Here is an 18,813-nt window from a genome sequence, read left to right as displayed (position 1 = left end):
AAAAGGAAGGCAACATATTAGATTCACTGACCTACCCAGAGTTGCTCTGATTCTAGGAAGGACACCTCTAGTGGCTTTACACACAAAAGTAAGAATATTAATCCCTATAGCACAGCCTGGATGGGTATTTCTGATACCTGAGTAATGCGATGGGTAGCAATGTACTTCTGTCATAGTTGTCTAAGTTTTTCTAAAGAAATAAATACAATGTGTAGGGTTAGCAGTCTTTTCGGAACTGCTTCCAAAGAAATGACGGATACAATGAGGGCAATTGGGCAAACCCAATGAACAGTGGGAGTGTCATCAGGGGCAAAAAGGCAAGATCCCAGGAGAAGAGCATTTTGCACCAGCCTCATCAGGCAGAGCACCACTGATACTCCTCTGAGGTGCGAGAGGGGAATCAGACTGGGTAGGAATTTTCCTGGTATAAATGATGATTTCTATGATCTGCCATCTCATTCCAACTGAAATTAAGCCCTCTGTACATCTGCAGAAAGTCTTCTTCAACAGTTTGAGATGAACTTATTGTGAAAGAAAACTGTCCATTTTCTTTTCACTGAATCTCAGGGGGAAAGTACACCCTATTTTCTCATCTTTAAAACACTGAAAACTTCTGTGCTTCTTGAATATTTCTTACAAACAAAGTTGCAGTTACCTTTGGATATAGTTCATGTCCCACAGCAATTCAAATGCCAAAGTGGTGACTGGATGGATTAAATACCTTGTAATATTTTCACCATTTAGCTGAGATTTAAAGTGACAAGTCAAGAGTCCAAAAATACAAGTGCTATTTTCAAATCTTTTATCCTTTTCACAAGTGCTTATTTTGGTATTTTTGATTAATAAAATGATCTTCTATTTTCTTAGGTATACAAACATTAGGGGCTTCTTGGAAAAAAACCATTCAAACAAACAATACAGAAGTAGGCATTAACTTAGTCAAGCTAGTAAAACATAAAAAGAAATAAGAACCATTTAAAAATATTTCCAACGTCTTCTGGGTATGAACAGAAACATACAGAAAATGCAGTTTTTAAATGGAAAGTATGGCTGTGTCAACACTCACAGAAAAAGTAGGATTCCAGTGTTTGCCAGGGCGAAGGCGAGTCCTAAAATCCCACTGCCCATAATGGCGTTGCTTAGGTTAAAAACAGACATGCCCAAGGAGGTCGTTCCTGGAATCTGAACAGAGACACAGTCACACTAAACAAAACAGTCCTCCAGAAAGATCATCACTCCAAAGCCTTGAAAATCAGGAACCAACAGGGAAATGAAACTCAAGGAATTCTTTCTTCGTGGTCTAGTTATTTTTTCAAATGGGTTTCAGGAGAGAATACACAGGCTCCGAGGAATGTCTTGGTGAGTAAACAGCTATGCTTTTGGTACTATGCTGGATGAGTTTAAAACATATGTTGTAATTATCATAATTTAAAAAATAAGCAAACGTTATTAAAATGACACTTACATAGTCATCACATTTCTTTTTTTCCAAGTGGCTGTTCGTGAGACTTCTTCTACTTTCACGATCAGAAATAAACTTGCTGTAAAGAGAGGCATAATGATTTAATCTCATTATAATGACTTGGAGCTTAACATCATGACTGAATGATTTATTATTTACCAAAACATCATGCATGAAAAGTTATCAATCAGTTATCTAAGAGTTTATCGTCCTATCCAACTGCTCTCATTAGCTTGTTTGTTTTTCTTTGGTCAGGATTGTTCTTGTTGTTCAATCACTAAGTTGTGTCCCATTCTTTGTGACCCCATGGACTGTAGCACACTAGGCTTCCCTGTCCTTCACCATCTCCTGGAGTTTGCTCAAACTCATATCCACTGAGTTGGTGATACCATCCAACCATCTCATCCTCTGTTGTTCCCTTCTCCTCCTGCCCTCAATCTTTCCCAGCATCAAAGTCTTTTCCAATAAGTCAGCTCTATGCATCAGGTGGCCAAAGTATTGGAGCTTCAGCTTCAGCATCAGTCCTTCCAATGAATATTTGGGCTTGATTTCCTTTCGGACTGACTGGCTTGGTCTCTTTGCTGTCAGGGACACTCAAGAGTCTTCTCTAGCACCCCAACTCAAAAGCATTAATTCTTCAATGCTCACACTTCTTTATGGTCCAACTTTCACATCCGTATATGACTACTGGAAAAACCACAGCTTTGACATCATGGACCTTTGTTGGTAACGTGATGTCTCTGCTTTTTAATATGCTGTCTAGATTTGTCACAGCTTTTCTTCCAAGGAGCAAGCGTCTTTTAATTTCATGGCTGCTTTTAATTTTTGTCAGGATTAGTTGCTCACATTCTTGTTTTACCTAACAAACTAAAAGTGCTCCAAGAGCAGACACTTTGCCTCATTCCTTTTTACATCCGTCACTCTACTTAGTACCAAACAATGCAAACAGTAGATGCTCATCTTTAGAGGAAACAAAAGACAACTCTAAGTCAAAAAGAATTATAAATGTGGGGTAATTTTAATACCAATAAATTAAAACACTATATGCAATGCAAGTTAACTTTTGTATAGATTTTTCTCTAATGGAACATTACATAGTGTCAAAAATACTATAAAGCTGGCATTTAAAAAGAACACTGGAGACAGGTCTCTTTATAAGCTCACATTCTTGGAGTACAAAGTTATTACACAGGAATTCCCTCCTCTCACCCCTGCAAAAATGGAAAATAACTCTTTCCCCATGAAACATTACTTTAGCACCTGCTTATATACAGGCAATGTGGGAGGCGTGGAGATGTGTCGTAAGTGACGTAGACACTAGCCCATAGGAGTTCAGATGAGGAAATTATGGTAGAGGAGGAGGGGCATATGGTCCATGGTCAGGGGCAGAGTTAGGGCTTAAGGGGATTCAGAACTTGAGTTCAATCCTCACTTGTTTTGAGGGCATGAGTATGCTACCCCAGTTTCCTCATCTGTGAAATGGGAATGACACTATTGCATTATCTCACAGTGTTACTGGGACAGTTAGATGAAAACACATGTAAAATATCAGTACAGCTCCAGGCACAAAATGAAAGGAACACTTTCTGAATCTGGGGAAGATTCAGACAGGCTGAGTAGAGTCAAGTATATACAAAACATACAGAAGGAGGTAATCAGAATGCTCTAAGGACCAGCAAATATATTATTGGGATTAACATTAGAACTTTATGGCTTAAATTTCTAATTTAAAAAATTTCCCATTAAAAAAAGAAGTGCTATTGTCAAGGAAAAGTTCATCCATAAGTAAACTGCTACATGTAATAGTAAAACATGTTAGGAATTCTTTTTGGCTTTTCTGGAAATTTAATTATCTGGTTTTAGTAAGAACTAATCCATGAATTTTTCACTAATAAATATAAAGACACTTGAACTAGACTATTATAAAGAAGCATGTATTTTTGAACTATACATTTTCAGATGCTTTTCTGAATGAAGATGTATTTCACAATAAACCATTTTTTAATGAAAGATATATATCATAAATGTTGGTTTTATTTATCTACCTCTTTCATCTTGAGGTTTGCTTCAAACCATATTCTTCAGGTTTCCTTTTTTCACCTGGATAAACCAAAGGCAAGCAACATACAAACTATGAACCTCCCCTGAGGCCACCACCTGCTATGAGCAACACAATCTGTGGTTTATTTCCTTCAGCATCTGCATTTGCCGAGGACCTGTCTGGTGACTGTCAGAAACGAAGAGGAAGTGAGGAAAACCTTGGTCTCCTGAAACACAGGAGGTGCTGTTCCAGTTGAGGGGCATTTCCTGTAGTCCTGTACGGATGTGAGACCACAAAGAAGGCCGAGTGCCAAAGAACTGATGCTTTCAAGTTGTGGTGTTGGAGAAGACCCTTGAGAGTCCCTTGGACAGCAAGGAGATCAAACCAGTTCATTGGAAGGACTGATGCTGAAGCTGAAGCTCCAATACTTTGGTAACCTGATGCAAAGAGCCAACTCATTGGAAAAGACCCTGATACTGGGAAAGATTGAGGGCAGGAGAAGGGGGAGGCAGAGGATGAGAATGCTGGATGGCATCAACTGACTCAATGGACATGAGTTTGAGTCAACTCTGAGAGTAAAGGACAGGGAAGCCTAGCGCGCTGCAGTCCATGGGTCACAAAGAGTTGGACACGACTTAGTGACTGAACGACAACAACGGACCAAAACACCAGAACAGGAACATCAGACCATGCAAAACGGAGATGAGATAAGGGAGCCAGGAAAGGAAAAACCATTACTGGGTGGGATTAGCCAGAGGAATCTTAAGGGCTGAGGTCTGGGAAATAGCATGACAGGGTCTCAGCAAGAGAATGACATAAAGAAAGCCACCTCTCTGGAGACCCACCTGACAGTACTCTAACCCTGGCCCTTCTTTTACCCTTAACATTTTAAATCTTTCCACAGAACTGCAGTTTACAGATCTGGCTGGAGAGGGACAAGGGAGAGCAGCCTTCCTTTTCATCCTGGCAGCCCAAGGAAACGGGGGTGCTGGACTTGCCAAAATGAAATGGACTCATATTGAGTGCTGCTGTTAAATGAAAGACTGCATGTAATCAGATTAATTTTAACAACCAACTTAAGTCTGCCAAATCATTATCCAGAAGGTCCCGTTTGCCTTTCTTGTGGAGGGACTTACTTTCCAAAGAGAATTTTCACTATTTTTAAATAAAGGGGGAAATCCCCAACATTTTCAAATCAACTAAACCAAACACCAATAAGCCTCCTGTTATGGCAGGTCTAAGCTCCTGGCCTGCCCGTGCACCCCAGACTTGGGGCAGAAAGCTGACAGAGGAAAACGGATCAAGGCACCAGGATGCAGGGGCATTCCGCAGGGTCAGAGGCTGCAGCGGGAGGGGAGGAAGGAGAGGCCCCTGCATGCCTGCTAGCTCTCTGCCGCAACGCTTCCACAGGAGGAGAATAATGCATGGGACTGCAGAGCTGCTGTGATGAGGAACCATGAAGAAGCTTATTAAAACACATTGTGCCTCAAGTGCCTCCCGATTCTGCCTCTTTCTGTCTACTTTATGCAGCCAAGCTTAATAGGTTCTCCCAAAAATCTTTACTAGCGCTCCTACTGCAAAAGTTTTCAGTATAAATTGCTTGGCCTGCAAATTCCAGCTACTGCAGAATTTGATTTGGCCTCACTGTTCAATCTTAGCTTCCCCTGCTATTCTGAACGGTCTTCCCAAGAGGCCGTGAGGATGGAGATAGGACCAGGGCATTCGGAGAATAGAGACTGAAAAACAGTACCACTAGGAATGCACTCTCCCCTCAAGAGACCCTCCATCCTCCTCTAAGCCAGTGTTTTCCTCTCTGGTTCATGACTCTCATCCTCCATGTGTGTGCTGAATACTCTAGATTGAATGGACTTTTCTGACTCTGACCCACATACGATTTTTCTGTGGCACCAACCGTGGCAGTACTAATCTTGCATTCAGAGTGGTGGTGTCATGTTCTCACTCCTTCTTCCATGTACCTGCCCCTCTCATTAGCAACTCAGAGGAACCCTCCATAAACCTAAGGCTCCTCTTCCATTGAGGAACTATACTGACTTAGGCTATAGGGAAATCTTGCTCGGAAAGAATGAAGTACTCAAAGCAAGTCTCTGTATTTTCTTTTCGGTGTTTCCACATTTTCTTCTTTTTTATTTTTCAATCTTTGCTTTGTATTGCTGAAAACTTAAACACACATACACATAACAAAAACAATCTTTTTATGATGGAAAAGTCCATTTATAATAACTAGGTCAGCAGCTTATCACAAGTTTCCGTTATCTCACCATTTTAAAAATGCAATTGCCTGTTAAAAAAGCACTGACCTCTGGCAAAGACCGCTTTACTGACTTAAAAATGGGCTATTGGAGAAGGTGTCTTTGACATGTGGTCTCAGGATGATAAGAATATTATTAAGAAAGAGTTTTCGCTGGGTCGGTCTGTACCCATTAAGCAGAATTCGATCAACTCTTAGGTAGGCAACTGTTCTGTGGACAAAACAAAACAAAAATCTACAGTGGCTGTCATGCTGACCTTCAATAGACAAAGCCTTAAAAAAGGATGTAGGCATTATACTGAGGTATGTGAAGGAGGCAAGCAACATAGAGCAGTTATTTAAAACCAAAAATAAACCAACAACAATCCAATTAAGGATGGGTTGTACAATGGGAAAATAATCTTCCTATTTTAATCTCCACCAATCAGGTTCTTACTACATTACAGTGTTTCACTGGAGGATTTATAACACAAAAGAGATGAATAGCTGAACTTAAATAACCTTTCCTAGCTGTCCCCCGAAACACTACCTTCTATACGAACGAAAGAGAAAAGGGGGGAGAAAGCACGTATGAAAGAGGCTGGAAAACATGAAACAATTAAAGAAACAGCAGGTATTTAAAGAGAATACTGAGAGGTAAACAAAGCCTTATTTGGTGGATAAACTCTACTGAAAATTGGAGAAAACAGAATTCTGTTGCAGCAGGCATGATTAAAGCCAGGGAAGAATTTTCCAACATGAAAACTGAATATAAGAAGAAGTTATGGCCTCTTCTTCCCAAAGGTACAGAAAAGACACTAGAAGAAAAGAAGCGATAACTTTTCAAGAGTCCTCCCAACGATACAAACGTAGTTCATCAACTCTGAAAGGCAAGGGACCAAGCGAAAAAAGGCTGATGCAAGTGTGTAGTGACAAGAGTTTCTCATTAAGGAAAATCTTAAGGAGAGACTCTCAGATTTTGTTACAAGCTTCCTGGGTCATAACAACAATAACTATACATGGAGATGAGAACAACAGTATATAAACATTAAAATATGTGACTATTTGCCTGGATACAGTTAATATCATCTATGAACATTTCAACAACTTTAGGATGACAATAACCAACAATCACCCCAAACCTAAAACGGTTTTTTCAGTCCTTGGTTGGAGAAGTAAGATGTGCTTGCCAAAAGAAAGAGGTCTGTACTTTTGTTAGAGACTTTCCCATATCTTGCCAGACCCTGTGTCAAGTACTTTATATGAGTTTTCTCATCTCTTTTCACAATACTTAGCTCCATTTTAGAGAAATCAAGTCACTTGACTAAAGTTACATTACTAATAACTAACCCATTGAGCCAGGATTGAACTTAAGCTGGCGGATAGTACAGCTTGAGTCCTTAACCTACAAACAGCATTGTGTTTAATATTCTCCAGCAATCCCAGGAGGTCAGGTATTATTTTCATGCTTGTGTTATAGAGATGGAGCCAAGGTTCAAAGCACAAGATCACACAAGACCTATGGATAGAGCCAGCATTCAATACAAGTTGAAATTCACACCACGTACTTAACAGCTCGCTCTGTCTCTTTCATTTAACAAATACTTTGAGATGTTTGCCCTGTACCGGGCACCATTACAGTATCATAACAAGGTACAAGAGATATAAAGACGGTTAAGATGGTTCCTCCTCTCCAGAAGATCATATCTAGAGGAGTGTCTAGAGCTCCTTACTCAAAATGTGGTCCATGGACCAGTTGTAAGGGCATCACCTGGGAGCTTGCAGGAAGTCAGACTTTCAAGCCCAGTTCCAGAGCTGCTGAATCAGAATTTGCATGTTAACAAGTTCGCCAGGTGTCTCATATGCACATTAAAATGTCAGCAATACTGGTCCAGTGGACATTTCGAAAGGTTTTGCTGTTCCAGGGGTAGACGTCTATGACGGCAGGGCTTCTGCTGTCTGGCTCAGACAGTAAAGAACTCTCCTGTAATGCAGAGAACCCAGGTTCGATTCCTGAATAGGGAAGACCTCCTGGAGAAGGGAATGGCTACCCACTCCAGTACTCTTGCCTGAAGAATTCCATGGACAGTGGAGCCTGGAAGACCACAGTCCATGGGATCACAAGAGACTCGGGCACAATTTCTATGACTACAACCCCCAAAATCAGGGCATGAAATAAAAGAACTGAACTGGAAGAAGGGCAGGAGTCCTAATACCCAAAGGGCTCTACTCTGTTTTTAACTAAACTTTAAAAAATGCTTCTTAAAGTATCCTACGGGGAGAAGTTTCCAGGCAAGGCTACCAGTTGGATGCCAGGTAATCAGGGTTCAACATTTGCTTTCAACATTTTCTCTAGCTTTCTTACAAAGACGCACTGTTACCTAGAAGTTCACTGTTTTGGGAGAGGATTCTCTTAGATTCATATGATCAGGCCTACTTTCTTCCCACCAATGTGAAAAAGCTACCAGAAGAGTCAGAGGTACTCAGGTGTTGCTTTGCAGAAATCATGGGGGATGGGGGCTCTTTTCTGATGTTTATTTACCTTTTTGGCTTCATGCTATAATATGTTATTTTTAATTTTTATTGGTCTAGAGCCAGAAATGAAACAAGATTCATAAACCATGTCAATGAAACAGGGGAGATAAATAAATGCATCACACTGCATCTGCAACAATGGAATCAAATTCCAAAAAATACGAGGTTGTACAGCCCACGCCCTAGTAGGCAAGTGGGCTCCCTCGGCAGGCACCCAAAGGGGTGAGAAGCGGTGCCTTCTCTTATGGGCAAGGGGTTATCGCCTCCAAAACAATACTTTTTCATAGTAAAACTCTTAAAGATCAAGTTCAGAGCCTGAGCTGAATATTATAAAAGACTCTCATTTTAAGGTGCTTAAGGCTTACACTGATTTGGGAATGAAGTTGTTACAAACCCAAAATTTGCTACTTGTGAAACAGCTGATGGATGTCCCATCCATTGTTCAGTAATGCCTACAGGAAATCAGTAGTGACTACAGAACACCCCAGGAAGCCAGAGCAGAAAACAGCAGGAGTAGAGTTTGGCAGGGTTTAAACTGAGAGTAGGAACTATCCTTTTCATTCATGCTGGAGCATTTTAATCAGAGGTAGCAGAAGAGGGCAGAAAGACATGGATTTCTTACAGACCTGTATGTGCCCTTGAGCAAGTTGTTTTATTTCTCTGAGCTTCCACGTTCTTATTGGTACACTGAATTTCTAAATTTCCTTATTTGCAAAACAATACATTGCATGATATTGTAAGGATTGTTATAAGGATATGTATAATATATAATCACAATTGGCACTCAAGAAATGGCAGTTATTCTTAATAATTACGCAGAAAAGGTGAAAGAAGCAAACTTGGGTCCAACAATAAGAAATATCACTGCACGGTAAATGATACTTGGATGGTAGTGAGGAAGTATTTGGGTTGGAGACTTAATCTCTGAGAACGTTTAAGGAAGAGAATAAAGAGGAAGGGGGGCTGAAACTTCTGAGTGTATGTAAATGAGGGCAGCCCAACCCTACCCCCGACCTTCAATTATGCATTGTATCAGAATGGAGAGTTTATCAGAAAGGATTGCTGCAGAGATGCCTGGTTAGCTGACAAAATGTTTTCATCCTCCTCCTTCCCAATTTCCTTTTGACCCTGCCCTCCCAAGTACAGCATGGTCTATGTTCTCATAAGTAGTCCCCACATATTTCACTTTTCTCCCAGTCTTTTAGGAGGCCTCAACTCCAAACAAACCACACATAAACACCCAAGCTGCAAAGCTTTCTGATAGGGATCTACATAAGCTGCCAGCAACATGGATGAACCTAGAGATAATCATACTAAGTGAAGTAAGTCGGGCAGAGAAAGATAAATGCCGTATGATACCACTTACGTGTGGAATCCAAAAATGTGACACAAATGAACTTATCTATGAGATGCAAACAGACTCTCTGACATAGAGAACAGACTTGTGGTTGTCAATGGGAGGCGGGTGGGGGAGAGAAGGATTGGGAGTTTGGGGTTAGCAAGTGCAAATTACTATATATAGAATGGATAAACAATAAGGTCCTACTGTATAGCATAGGGAATTATCAATATATTCAATATCAATATATTCAATTTATCCTATGATAAACCATACAAGATGACGATATGAAAAAGAATGTATATACATGTAAAACTGAATCACTCTGTTATACACTAGAAACTAACATAATATATAAATCAACTTCAATAAGTTAAAACACTTCAATAAGTTAAAAAAATAAAATCAGGCCAGATAATGCCCCGAATCATTAAAAAAATATATATATATATATATACACATATATATTTATGTTTAGTCCTACTCTTGTAACTTAAGAAACACATAACTCAAGGGTTGGAAGAACTTGTTGCGGTCACAGCTGAGGGTGAGAGCTGCCAGCCCGGCATTGTTCCTATCTGCCCCCTACCTCCCCTCACTCACAGTATCTCTTCATTTCTCTCTGTTTCATGTACTCTTTCTCTAGTTTCTCACAGAGGCATTTAGGTCTATGTTATTATTACTTAAAATCCATGTTACGAATGATGCTTGTAATGACGTATGTCGTTTCAACATGGGAACTCTGGCAAACGCGACTTTGACCGTTTCTTAATTAAAATGTTGGCGAAGCCAGATGACTGTAGTACACGTTCAGATATGGTGTGCAGCTAAATTCCAACAGTTGGTCTAATTCATAAGCATAAAGCTTTTGAAAAGTTAGGGCTGGTTGGGGTCCAATGTATTTATACATTTTTATTAGACTCAATTGAAAGATTCGAAAAGATGAATAAATTCCTTTCCTATTTGCTTCATCTGCTATTGCAGACTATGCCCAACAGATGTCACATATGAAATTCAAATTACATCTTCAAATGGAGCATAACTTTAGTAATGAATAATTCAAGAGAATAACTGAAAAACCAGAATAATATTTTAGAGACATTTCTTTCATTGGAGAGAAAGTGTCAGTGGAAAAATACTCACCTGTTTATCTGACCATTCTCTACTTCAGTGAAATCGTTAGAATCATTGCTAATGTTATCATCTTCAGGTACCGTCATGTTTTGCAACTCAGTTAATTCAAGTCCACTTTTGAAATGCATCATGTTTAGAAACTACCTGTCGTCAAAAACTGGGTCCAAATTCTCTTTTTCTGAGTGTATTTACAAATGGATAGCAGCAAAAATATCAGGTTGACACTCCTAAAACACAACACAAGGAAAAATAATTAAACACATAAATACCACAGATTAAAAATAAACAATTTACACACAATTTACTGATAACGTAACTTTTACATTTTGTTATTCAATGTATTAAAGCAATCTTGGTACATCAAATTATAGACTGTAAATTTTATGTCTTTCATAAATCTCCCTACATTTTTAACTATAAAATGAGTCTTGTCCCATAATCTTTATGTTCATGTTTATACAAATACCATGTCATATTTAGACAACAGAGATGCCCTTTTATGAAGCAGTAAGTTTAAAAGGAAACCGATTCAGTTATTTTAATGCGTCAGACCACAGGGCACACACATAGCTGGGTACAGACTGAACAGACACAAAAGCACCTCTGATTTAGCAATCCCAGTTTAATAAAAATGCAAATCCTCAGTAAATGGCATCATGCAGGATCAACCACCCAACCTGGAGGTCAAGCAGCAAAGGACAAATCTGTGTTTTGAAATTTAGCAAACAGTTTATCCATCAACTGCAAGAGATTAAATCAATCTCTTCAATGAAATCACTCCATGTCAGGGAATTAGGGAATTAAAAACTCATACTCTGGGGATTTAGGTTAATCCACCTGAAACTATATTTCCTCACAGAAATGAAAGACTTGCCGAGTTCACATTTTCCCCTACACGGATGATTGTGATTTAAATTTCAAAGTGGTCACCATTAATATATTAAGAGTTTCAGGCTTCCCAGGTGCCTCAGTGGTAAAGAATCCACCTGCCAATGCAGAAGACACAGAGGATGAGTGTTCCATCCCTCAGTTGGGAAGATCCCCTGGAGGAGGAAATGGCAGCTCACTCCAATATTCTTGCCTGGGCAATTCCACGGACAGAGGAGCCTGGCAGGCTATAGTCCATAGGGTCACAAAGAGTCAGACACAAAGAGTCAGACACGAGTCAGGCTTAGCAACTGAGCACTATCACTGCAGATTTTCAGACACATGGCGTCACAAATCAAAAAGCAGGCGGCCACAGAGGTGTGGTACTGTGATTTATCATAAAGTGAAAGTCACTCAGTCATGTCTGACTCGATAGTCCATGGGGTTACAAAGAGTCAGACATGACTGAGTGACTTTCACTTTCCCCTCTCCAGGAGATCTTCCCAACCCAGGGACTGAACTCAGGTCTCCCACGTGGCAGGTGAATTCTTTACCAGCTGAGCCACAAGGGAAGCCCAAGAATACTGGAGTGGGTAGACTATCCCTTCTCCAGCGGATCTTCCCAACCCAGGAATCAAACCAGGGTCTCCTGCGTTGCAGATGGATTCTTTACCAACTGAGCTATCAGGGAAGCCCCGATTTGTTATAAAGAATACATATTTGGTCTTCGTTCCTACTTCTGGCTCACAGCTCACCAAACCCTTAGAGCTCAGATAGTTAAAAATCTGCCTGCAGTGAGGAAGACTCAGGTTCGATCCCGGGGTCAGGAAGATCTCCTGGAGAAGTGAATGGCAACCCATTCCAGTATTCTTGCCTGGAGAGTTAATGGACAAAGGAGCCTGGCAGGCTATAGCCCATGCGGTTGCAGAGTTGGCCATGACGGAGCAACTTACACACACTCTAAGAGTGATAAAGGTCTTTTATTATGTTAATGAGACAAGTCTGGGAAAGCACCTAAGGATTGGGACTGGCAGAGAGTGGAGTCAAACAGTTGATTAAAGGACTGTAATATTCAGTCCCATCCATGATTTCTGGGGAGAGAAGAGAACTTGAATCAATCACTCATGGCCAATGAGTTCAATGATGCCTATGTAATGATGCTGTGAAAAAAAATTAATAAAGGAGGTTCAAAGAGTATCCATACTAGGGGCCCAGAACTCCCCCACATCCTGGACCCCACACTCCACAAGGAGAGAAGCTCTTTTGTTGAGGACCTCGCCACTATACCCCTACATTTGGCTGTTGGTCTGTATCCTTTCGGGCTTCCCTGGTGGTTCAGCTGGTAAAAAATCTGCCTGCAATGTGGGAGACCTGGGTTCGATCCCTGGGTTGGGAAGATCCCCTGGAGAAGGGAAAGGCTACTCACTCCAGTACTCAGGCCTGGAGAATTCCATGGACTGTATAGTCCACGGATCCATGGGTCCCAAGGAGTCAGACACCACTGAGTGACTTTCACTTTCACTTCAGTTGTATCCTTTGATATCCTTTGTAACAAATGGGTAATGTAGTGAGTAAACAGGTTTTCCTGAGTTCTATGAGCTGTTCTGGAAGATTAATGGAACCCAACGAGGAGGTCATGAAAACCTCTGATTTATGGCCAGTCAGGAGCACAGGTAACAACTCAGACTTGTGATGGTGTCTGAAGTGGAGGGCAGTCTCATGGGATGGAGACCTTGACCTGTAGAATCTCATTCTATCTACTGGTAGATAATGTCAGAATCGGGTCGACAATTGCTGGTATGGGGAAGCCTACACGCACGCACACCCATGCACATGCACATGTTGGTACTGAGTCCAGGAACCCTTTCAAGAGGGAAACGCAACTTCCAAAGTCAGGCCTGTAAAGGTATGGGAGCCTCACTTGGATAATCTCAGTGAGGTGACGGGGACCAAGGGATGAAGCAGAATGTCATCACTTTTTTTTTTTTTCACCTCCAACGGTAAACCCCCTTGGATGATGTTTTGATATTTTGTCTGACCCTGAATTCCACAACTGTAACCTAGTTAAGAGTGAAAACTCCAATGTGCCCATGTAAGCATCCTATAATACCCAGGAAGTATTTTGCTAACTGATAATATTTTCTGGACCCTCAGAAAGTACCCTGGAATGATAATTCTTCAAGAATTTCTTTCTTTTCTCCCCAACAGCTGGGCCACACATTACTCCTTTTCATTCACAACACATTTAAAACAAGACTTCCCTGGTTCCAGGATCCTTTAAAGCTTCCACAAGATAAATACTAATACCTCAGGTTCTAGAAGGCTCACCCTTTCTGCAGAGCAGGGCCTCTTCTGGAAACCAGGAAGCAGGGACAAGAGACCGAAGCTCCTAGAGCTCCTGATCTAAAGCCAGCCTGGCAGCTTGGAGCTGATTCCTCTAGCCAGGGTGGCAGTGCTGGAGCTTGGGCCATGACTAATTGTTCTTAGTGCCTTCACAGAGCAGCAATGTCTACAGCCTGTCTTTTCTTTGCAAGAGCTGAAGTGCATTAAAAAGGCTAAAGCCCCCGCCACCCTTTGGCCCCCCTCTAAAGAAAGCCACACAAGTGAACTGGACTGGGTCATTCCTAGGAGTCTTGCCACCCTGGCTCTCACCTAAATGATGGCCTCAGAGGCTACTGAAGCGATCCTGCAGGGCTTCTAGAAAGTTCACTCAGTGGATGGAGTTTCAAATCTGGGCTAAGGAGTCCTTTTCTCTCCACAACTTGTAGGAAATAGGGTACTAGACAAAAAATTTCTAAGGAGAGGAAAAAGTGACTAACAACAGATTTGGGTCTACCGTTTGTATTCAAACTTTTATATTAATATACATGTGTGTATACAAATATATACTATTTACACACACACACACACACATACGTGTGCGCGTGCGCACACGAGCAATGGACAGAAAGAAAAGATGAAGTTCTGGCCACTAAAATGATGTCAGTATTAGGCAAATGCCAGTACTCAGTTAACTGCATAGGATACATTTATTTTTGCCTTTGGCTTAAAAGAGAAATTTACTTTTTCACAGTTCCAGAAGTCCAAAATCAGGTGCTGCCAAGTTTGGTTTCTCCTGAGGCCTCTCTCCTTGCCTCACAGATGGCTGTCTTCTTGCTCTGTCCTCACATGGTTTTTTGCCAGTCTCTCTTTTGTCTATGTAGTAATTTCCTATATATATATTTTTTAGAAGAAATTTTTATTGCTGTGAAATAGCCTCTCTGAAATCTAACTTATTCTTGAAAACAAAAACTGGAAAAATGTGGAAAAGTAACAAAATTCGTGACATTTGTCACTAAAAAAGTTAAGACCATACTTAGAAAATATTACCCATTCAATTTATCGTATATTTACTGAGTGCTAGGTGATGCAAGGATTTTAAAAGCTTGAAAAGGTCAAATTCAGAGATCTGAGGCAGTTTCACAGAAAAGCCACATTTGAACTGGCTCTTGAAAAAGGAAAAAAAAAAAGTCCTGGTTCTAGAGCTAATATATACCCATTGCAGAATCTTTAGAACAAACACTGTACAAGAAACCCAACACCCAAAATGGGCCACTGTTAAAGTTTAATGTGCTTTTCTCCTTTTTCTTTCTTTCTTCCTTTTTAGCTGTCTTTTATTAACTTTGGAATTTTAGTATTTTTAGTCTATTGTTTTTCAAGTCATACTACATAGTACACATTTGAAGAATAGACATGTTTTTAAAAAAATATGTTAGTTCCATATTAATAAATAATATAAATGTAGAAAAATTAGAAAATACAAGCTTGCAAATGAAGGAAAAAACAAATAAAAAGAAAAAAATCACCTGTTATCTCAGCAAGCAGAGATGATCACTGTATATATATATTGGAGTACGAGCTCCAGGGGTTTTTCTATGCACACAGATATAGTGCCTGGCACACAGTAGACACTTGATAAGTATCTGTTAAATGAAAAGAATGAGTACAGATTTTTTAAAAATATGTATACATTTACAAAAACGGAAATCATACCATAGGGTTTTTAAGACTTTTTGTCACTTAACAAGAGACAGTCTCCCAATCCTGAGTCAAGTCCATAACATTGTTCTACATCATTACTGAAAATGCTCCTTCACCGCTTGACTGTGCCATGAATTGACATCCAGGCTGCGGCGGCTGGCCAGTCGCAGTGGCTGGTGGACAGGAGAGGACAGGTGGAGACGGGCCCTAAGCTGAGACTTCTCAGTGAAGGGGAACGTGGCCAGCGACAGAGAGACAGGAAGTGCAGGTCAAGTTTAAGAAACAAAAGAATTATAGTTTCACTGAAGGACAGAAGCAATTATCAGACTGTACTGTAATTATAAGATTGGATGAGATCATCACATGAAGATCTTGATGTTAATCTAACTACAATGACGATCCCCCAGCGTCTCTAACAGGTTACAAATGACAGTTTACTAAGCACAGAACATTTCTGATCCTTCACCACAATCTTCAGAGATATACTTAAGAAGCAGTATTATCTTGGTATGCTTATTGATACATTTTACTAACAGTACCCATGTAAAAAACATAAACTTCTCCACTCTTCATGGTGATACATATCAAAGAAGAGGATATACAGAGAATTTAACATTGCTTACAGGCTTCCTCGGTAGCTCAGCTGGTAAAGAATCTGCCTGCAATGCAGGAAATCTCAGTTCGATTCCTGGGTCGGGAAGATCTCCTAGAGAAGGGATAGGCTACCCACTCCAGTATTCTTGGGCTTCCCTGGTGGCTTAGATGGTAAATAATTCACCTGCAGTGTGGGAGACCTGGGTTTGATCCCTGGATTAGGAAGATTCCCTGGAGAAGGGCATGGCAACCCACTCCAGTATTCTTGCCTGGAGAATCCCCATGGACAGAGGAGCCTGGCAGGCTGCAGTCCATGGGGTCACAAAAAGTTGGACATGACTTAGGACTAAGCACATACAGCCTACTGAAACAAGCAAGACCTTTTCATATAAAGTAACAATAATAAAACATTTGCATGATAAGAGACCAAACTGTACAGCAAAACAAAGAATAAATTCAGAAAGATTTCAGAGACATACATATGTACATATGGGAAGGAAAGCAGGAAGGAAGGAAGGGGGAAGGAAGGAAGTTGGAGCCTGGAGAAATCAGGTAAGATTTTATAGTTAGGATATGAACTATGCTTAAAAATAGGATTTAGACTGGAGTAGGGAAGGCATTCCTTGCACTAGAAACAGCACAGGCAAAGACATGGTGGCCAAGTGTGCACAGAACACCCATTCAGATGAATCTAGCTGAAGTAGAGAGATCAAAGAACACATTCTTGAGTAAGAAGAGGTTATACTGGTTTGGTAAAAAGCTGGCTAAAAACTGTAGAGAGGAAACCAAACCAAATAATATACTATAGTTTAAACATTGTCCAAAATTACTTTGGGGGATAAATAAGCCAAAATACATTTAAATTCCACTAACAGAAAGCAAAATTGGTGGAATCTAAATCCTCTCTAGAAGCATAACTGCAAATGAATGTGGGAAATGTAGTTTTTAATTTTTCATCCTCTGCAGAACTGGACTAGAAAGAAGTGGGAACAAATACTGACTGGGCCAATCTGTCACTAAGTGTCTTAGCAACTGAAATTTTATTTTTGCTTATTAATCCCCCAAACTGGAAGGAAAGTTATGACCAACCTAGACAGCATATTAAAAAGCAGAGACATTACTTTCCCAAAAAAAGGTCTGTCTAGTCAAGGCTATGGTTTTTCCAGTAGTAATGTATAGATGTGAGAGTTGGACCATAAAGAAAGCTGAGAGCCAAAGAATTGATGCTTTTGAGCTGTGGTGTTGGAGAAGACTCTTGAGAGTCCCTTGGACTGCAAGGAGATCCAACCAGTCCATCCTAAAGGAGATCAGTCCTGAGTGTTCATTGGAAGGATCGATGTTGAAGCTGAAACTCTAATACTTTGACCACCTGATGCGAAGAACTGACTCATTTGAAAAGACCCTGATGTTGGGAAAGATTGAAGGCAGGAGGAGACGGGGACAACAGAGGATGAGATGGTTGGATGGCATCACTGACTCAATGAACATGAGTTTGAGTAAACTCCAGGAGTTAGTGATGGACAGGGAGGCCTGGCATGCTGCAGTCCATGGGGTCGCAAAGAGTCAAACATGACTGAACGACTGAACTGAACTGAACTAATCCCCCAATCTACTGATTAGCAAGGTGGGATTTTCAGGTGGCTTAAACAGTAAAGAATTTGCCTGTAAATGCGGGAGATCCAGGTTCAATCCCTAGGTCAGGAAGACTCCCTGGAGTAGGGAGTGGCAACCCACTCTTACTCTTGCTTGGGAAATCCTATGGAGAGAAGAGCCTGGTGGACCACAGCCTATAGGGTCACAAAGAATTGGACACAACTGAAGTGACTCAGCACTCACGTAACAGAGAGCAAAGTGGTGGGGACCAGGCACCCATTTTGCTGGTACAATTTTAGCAGGTGCTGCAGACACCTCTGCAGCCAAGAACTGTGGTGGTGAATTCCTGACCATCAGATGTGGCCTCAGTGATGCGTTCCTGGAGGATGCAGTTCAAACAATGAGAAGCTGGCTTCCTGATGGAGGCATAAGAGAAGACCTTTAGGCGAGCTGAGTGGTGGTACTCTGTGTTTATTCCTAGAGACTGAGCCCAAAGCCTGGTCTGCCATCTTTTCTAGCAATTTTACAGGCTTTAATTCCCTGCATTCAATCCCTTTTGCTTAACATACAAGAGATCTCTGTTTATATGCAGTTAAACCCTGGCTGATAGTCTTAATTTTATTTTTTTCAACCTCCGAAATTTTTTATTATGAGAACTTTTAAACATATATAAAAGTGAACAGAACATAATAATGAACCCCCATGTACCAACTTCCATAATGATCATTTCAGGCCAGTCTTGTTGAAGTTTTACTCCCAGCATCACCTAGAATTATTTTACAAAACATCCCACATATCATCTGTAAATAAGTCAATACATCTTTCTAAAAAGTCAGATCCATTTTAAAAACAATACCACCATATCACAATCACGTCTAAAACATAACAAGAATTCCTAAATGACACTAAATAGCCAGTCATGCATATGTGTTAAGTCACTTCAGTAATGTCCAATTCTGGAACCCTATGTACTATTGCCC

At 40.6% G+C, this 18,813-nt stretch overlaps 1 protein-coding gene across 6 annotated transcripts in view; it reads right to left on the bottom strand.

Annotated features, from left to right (window-relative positions):
* Positions 1 to 18,813, bottom strand: part of SLC38A1 (solute carrier family 38 member 1) — a 71,737-nt gene that overhangs the window by 42,582 nt on the left and 10,342 nt on the right. For 2 of the 6 annotated variants that reach the window (XM_070454528.1, XM_020873112.2), the window contains exons 2-5: positions 15,472 to 15,588; positions 10,769 to 10,986; positions 1,466 to 1,541; positions 1,067 to 1,182 (exon numbers count right to left, since the gene is read on the bottom strand). In XM_070454528.1, coding sequence (XP_070310629.1) covers positions 1,067 to 1,182; positions 1,466 to 1,541; positions 10,769 to 10,890 — 314 coding nt within the window. In that variant the 5' untranslated portion in view covers positions 10,891 to 10,986; positions 15,472 to 15,588. Of the gene's footprint in view, positions 1 to 1,066; positions 1,183 to 1,465; positions 1,542 to 5,821; positions 5,984 to 10,768; positions 10,987 to 14,278; positions 14,301 to 15,471; positions 15,589 to 18,813 lie in introns of those variants that run through there. The other 4 variants (XM_020873113.2, XM_020873114.2, XM_070454529.1 and 1 more) reach the window with 3 other exon arrangements.

Source organism: Odocoileus virginianus, chromosome 24 (assembly GCF_023699985.2).
Source record: "Odocoileus virginianus isolate 20LAN1187 ecotype Illinois chromosome 24, Ovbor_1.2, whole genome shotgun sequence".
NCBI classification, from domain to species: Eukaryota; Metazoa; Chordata; class Mammalia; order Artiodactyla; family Cervidae; genus Odocoileus; species Odocoileus virginianus.
The sequence above is the reverse complement of the archived record's forward strand: the minus strand, read 5'-3'. Positions and strand labels throughout refer to the sequence as shown.